This window comes from Crocuta crocuta, unplaced genomic scaffold (genome assembly GCF_008692635.1).
Source record: "Crocuta crocuta isolate KB4526 unplaced genomic scaffold, BGI_CrCroc_1.0 scaffold139, whole genome shotgun sequence".
NCBI classification, from domain to species: domain Eukaryota; kingdom Metazoa; phylum Chordata; class Mammalia; order Carnivora; family Hyaenidae; genus Crocuta; species Crocuta crocuta.
Window position 1 is genome coordinate 10,332,537 of NW_027533258.1, and position 5,349 is coordinate 10,337,885.

Here is a 5,349-nt window from a genome sequence, read left to right on the forward strand (position 1 = left end):
CGCAGCGGCGGGCGGGCGGGAGGGACCGCCCCTGGGGACGCGCCCGCTCAACTTTGCCCCATTGCCCCTGTGTCCCCGCAAGGAGCCGGGCTGCAGGAGGAGCTGCGGATCCTGAAGGAGAACTTCAGCCACTTCTCGTCCGGCGTCTTTGCGGAGATGGGCGCCCTCAGCTCGCACGGTGGGCGGAGGGGCTGCGGCTTGTCCCCGCGCGCAGGGGGTGGCGCTGCATCCGCAGGAGGGGCGCGTTTGGGGTGCTGGGGGTAGGGAGCCCCCAGGCTTCCTGGGACGCCGATCCCTGGGCGAAGGGACCCGGAAGGATGATGAGGCAGAAGCAGAGACTGGGGGTTAGTGCCAGGTAGAGGAAACAGAATCTGCGAGGCCAGGAGGGGAGGAAGACCCGGTGGGTTTGGGGACTGTGACCCCTTGCAGCGAGGCCGAGGCTAAGTGGTGAGGGGTCGGGTCATGTCTGCTAATGAAGTGGGGCTCCGTTTGGGGAACATGGGGACAGCCGCTCTGGGGACAGGGTGGAGTCGGGGGGCAGGGGCGGGGATGCAGGGTGGACGCAGAGGGAAGCGAAAATGCTCGAGCTTTCCTTTTTCAGGGGGCAGTGCCAGTGACCTGCTGACCTCTCTGGAGGCCAAGCTGGAGAAACAGCAGAGGGACGTGAAGGCAGGTCAGAGACCCTCCTCGGGTGTGCGTGCACGCGTGCGAGCGTGTGTAGTGTGAGCGAGTGTGTGGCGCCCCGCGGGGGGTCCTGGGGGGCTAGCACCCGCACCGCCCATCACTCATGCCCGCACCGCGCCCCTCCGTGCCCCAGATCACGCCGCCCTGCTCCTTCATCTGAAGCACTTCCCTGTGGATCTGCGCATCCTGACCTGTCAGATGACTTTCTTCCAGAGCAATGGTAGAGACGGGGCAGGGGGGGCTCCCGGTCCCAGGGTGCCCGTGCCCTCCAGCTGGGTCTCATCTCCCTGTGCCTCCCCCCTGCCCCCCAGGCACAGAGTGCTGCCCCGTCAACTGGCTGGAGTACGAGGGCAGCTGTTACTGGTTCTCGCGCTCCGGGAAGACCTGGCCGGAGGCCGAGAAGCACTGCCAGCTGGAGAATGCGCACCTGGTGGTCATCACCTCCAGGGAGGAGCAGGTGGGCGCCCCCAGGGCTGGGGGGCTGGGGCAGGCTGCTTTATTATTCTTTTCTTTTTTTTTCTTTTAAATAATTTTATTTATTTCTAGGAGAGAGAGAGACAGCGTGAGCAGGGGAGGGTCAGAGAGAGAGGGAGGCACAGAATCCGATGCAGCTCCAGGCTCCGAGCTGGCAGTCAGCACAGAGCCCCACGCGGGGCTCGAACCCACGAACCGCGAGATCATGACCTAAGCGAAAGTCGGACGCTTAACCGACTAAGCCACCCAGGCGCCCCTATTCTTTCCTTTTAAAAAAAAATTTTTAATGTTTATTTATTTTTGAGAGCGAGAGCTAGAGCAAGCATGAGTGGGGGAGGGGCAGAGAGAGAGGGAGGCACAGAATCCGATGCAGCTCCAGGCTCCGAGCTGTCAGCACAGAGCCCGACGCGGGGCTGGAACTCACAAACCATGAGATCACGATGTGAGCCGAAGTCGGACGCTCAACTGACTGAACCCCCCGGGCGCCCCTATTATTTTCTAACCAAAGGAAGCGTCCAGAAGCAGAGGCATGGCCGAGCCCTGGGAAGTTCATGCTGAAGCAGACACTGATTCTAAGAGGTGGGACGTTCCAGCCAGGAGCTCGGCCACAGGGGCAGGAACCAGGTGGGCAGGTGACGAGTGTCAGGTCGGGAGACAGAATTCCAGGCAGAAGGAGCCTAATCGCCAGGGGCCTGGCTGGACAGCACGGTGCGGACGCCGGGTCCCTTCTTGCTGGATTGGGAGGAGGTGGTCATGGGGTGAAAGGGACAGGGTGGGCAGCATTCCGGGGTCCCTCCAAAGTGCTCCAGGTCTCCCCTGCCCACCGCTGCCACCAGCCACAACCCGAACACGGGTTCCCGGGGGGGGACTGAGCCTTAGAAGACGGGGGTGTTTCTGAAGAGGAGGAGCTGACTGCGATCAGTCCCTGAGTCTCTGCTGGGTGCCCGGAGCTTTCGCACGTTCACCTGGAATCCTCACGACCCCACGGGGCAGGCGCTCTTTGAGGGAGGGAGACGTGAGGGGACTAAGGAAATGGGGGGCGTCAAGTGACTTCCCCGCGATGCAGGACGAGCCAGAATTCAGATTCGCTCACCTCCTTAGTCAGTGTTTTCAACCTGACGTGTTGCCAGAATATATTTATCGAATATATATATTGAATACATACTTATCAATATATCAAATATATATATTTATGTATGAACGCATATAAAGATATCAATTCATTATATCAATATACCAATATATCAAATGTATATATATTTATCAATATATCAAATATATATGTATCAAGTTATATCAATATATCAAATCTATATATTTATCAATATATCAAAAATATATAAGAACATATATAAGGATATCAATACCTCATATCTATATGCCAATATATCAAATCTATACATATTTATCAGTGGAACCAAATATATGTATTTATATAAGAACATTTATAAATATATCAATATGCCAATATATCAAATTTAAATACATATTTATCAATATATCAAGTATATCAATATATATATGTGTTTATATGGTAGAATGATTACACACATTTTGCTTTGCCGATCAGGTTGGAACTGTCCATATACAAGCACTTCTGACTTGAAAAAAAATGCCCCTTTTGTGAAGGGTCCCCCTGAGGTCGCAGTGCTCTCTGTGCCCTGAGCCGCAGTAAGTGCGTGGTGGCTCCGGCTTTGTGGTGGCCCAGGCTGTACGCCCTGGTGACACAGTGACCGTCAGGGTCTGCTTTCATGCCTCGCGTGCAGATAAAAGTAGACGACCCTTCGTTGCTTTTTCCTCGTGTTTGCTTCGCCCACCTCCGCCCGTGCCTTTGGACTCTCTGTTTTAAACTGGTGATTCTCAGCCTCCGACGTATAATGCCAGGCTTTACACTGGAGGCTAAAAAATAGTGACCCTGGTCTCACACTTCAAAATTCTGTTAAAATTCTTTTAATGTTTATTTAATTTTTTTTTTTGAAGGAGAGAGAGACAGAATGCCAGTGGGGGAGGGGCAGAGAGAGAGGGAGACACTGAATCTGAAACAGGCTCCNCTCACCTCCATTTTTAATGTCACTCTTCCTCCTTCCTCCTCCTCCTCTTCGTCTCCCTCCTCTGTAGTTTTGCATTTGGCACTGTTACTATTTTATTCCTCCCTCAGTCTTCAACATGGATGGAGGTGAGTTCCATCCCTTGCAGTTATTCGGCTTCCGGTGGTGGCGGGAAGAGGCGGCTGGGGCAGCAAATAGACTAGCTGGTCTCCGGCATGTTCCCTCCAGCCCTGTTGACTCCTCTGAGTTTGGGGAGCAGCCCCCCCCCCAGCCTTTGAGGGCTGCCCCTCACGTACAGAACACTGTCCTGTTGCAGGACCCTAGAATTCAAGGGTGCTACCATACCTGTGCCCGAGGAGGTTGTCTGCGGTCATTAGTGAGCCTCCAGGAAGTGAATGGAGCTAGGAGGTTCCCCTCCAAGTGTGGCTGTGCACCCTCCACATGCTGTCAAAGGGAAGGGCTAGGTGTGTGTGTTAGTCAAGCCATCCCTCTGTTTCCTCCACAAGCTCCCCAAACCATGTGGCCTACCCAGTCACCCCTGGAACCGAGATCCTCGATGAGTGTTGGGGTCCGTGGGGGCAGCAGAGGCAGGGGCCAGAATCAGGACTCTAAGAGTTAGAGGTCATGGGTGGAAGACAAGGAGAGGACTCAGGTCGGGGTGGCAGTGTGAGCCGGGAATGACATGCGGTGTCAGGACCTCCTGGACTCTACGGCTGCCTCAGTTTCCTTAACCTCCTGCGTAAAGTGTGACTCACCAGGACGCCCAATTTAGAGCCTTTATGAGGATCAAATAAGATAATCTTTGTAAAGCACTTCGCACGAGGTGTAGCCCAGAAATTGTCCACTGGATAATAACTCCAGTTACAGAAGAAAAACCAAGAATAGTTGTGTTGGGAGCTGATGCTTCAGATCGAGCTGGAGAAGACCGGAGGGGTCACGGCTGTGGCCTGGATGCAGGTTCCAGGGCCTAGAACCTTCCTTCCCACTTGTGGGAAACAAGCCCATGGCCCCATCAAAGCGGGGGATGCAGAGACTCGGAGCACAGTGATACGAGGCTGTAGTCAACGTTCTGACAAGAGCGGGTGTCTGATGGACAGTCACACTGGGGCGGTTACAGCAGACCATTTATTTCCTAGCATGAAGCCCTTCCCCTTGTTCCTCATTGGCTGAGTGCTACGGAGGCTACAGCCTTGCTCGGGGGTCGCCTGTGCCCACAGAAGGCAAAAAGTAGTCTGGTTAGAACAAGTGTACATTCCCTGGGGTGGTGCAGTGACTTCAGTTCTGTGGCGCATGCTCATTGCAAAGCCTTTGAAAAAGAATCCTGCAAAACGGAGTCGGGAAGAGGAACCAGGAAGTGCGGTGTGTAAGGGTTTGGGACTCCCTTGTGGGGAGGGGGGTTCGTGCAGATTTCCAATAGGCTGTAACTACTGCTAACCAGACAGCACAGCTTTTATTCGGCATTTCTGGAAATGAATCTCCTCCCTTCCTTCTCACCCCACCTGTTTTCCAGAAATTCATTTCACAGCACACAAACCCCTTCGATGCCTGGATAGGTCTCACCGACAGCGATGGCTCCTGGAAATGGGTGGACGGCACCGACTATCAGCATAGCTACAAGTAAGTGGCTCCCGGCCCCGTCCTGGTTGGTTTGGCCCGGGCCGGACACCAGGCTTTTGCCCCAGTGCACCCCCACCCTTCCCTCGGGGGCCAGATTCCCCAACCCTCTCCGTCTGATCCCCCAATCTCCAAGGCCACAGCTTGCTCCCCCCGGAGGACCCCTCCTCGGGATGCGGATGCGGTTGCCTGAGCTGGGGGTGAGGGTTGGTTGCAGGGGTAGGTGGGGGGCAGAGCCTGAGGCCAGCCTGCCTTCCCAGGAACTGGGCAGCCACTCAGCCAGATGACTGGCAGGGTCACGAGGTGGGAGGAGGCGAAGACTGTGCAGAAGTGCGCTCCAATGGCCGCTGGAACGACAATTTCTGCCAGCAGGTGCAGCGCTGGGTGTGCGAGATGAGGCAGAACATCACGGGTTAGGCCCCGCCCCCGCCCCGCCCCCTGCCTCCCTGGGGAGTTTGGAGAATGGAAAACTAGAGGCCTGGGTACCGGGGTGGAGGAAGGATGGAGGGGGTGGTGTAGGCGGGTGGTG

At 55.4% G+C, this 5,349-nt stretch overlaps 1 protein-coding gene across 1 annotated transcript in view; it reads left to right on the plus strand.

Moving 5' to 3' along the window:
• ASGR2 (asialoglycoprotein receptor 2) overlaps window positions 1–5,343 on the plus strand; it is a 9,159-nt gene extending 3,816 nt beyond the window's left edge. Inside the window, exons 4-9 of the mRNA XM_077746845.1 lie at window positions 83–178; window positions 602–673; window positions 818–904; window positions 996–1,141; window positions 4,717–4,823; window positions 5,081–5,343. Coding sequence (XP_077602971.1) covers window positions 83–178; window positions 602–673; window positions 818–904; window positions 996–1,141; window positions 4,717–4,823; window positions 5,081–5,237 — 665 coding nt within the window. The 3' untranslated portion in view covers window positions 5,238–5,343. The remainder of the gene's footprint in view (window positions 1–82; window positions 179–601; window positions 674–817; window positions 905–995; window positions 1,142–4,716; window positions 4,824–5,080) is intronic.
• Window positions 5,344–5,349: the final 6 nt, after the last annotated feature.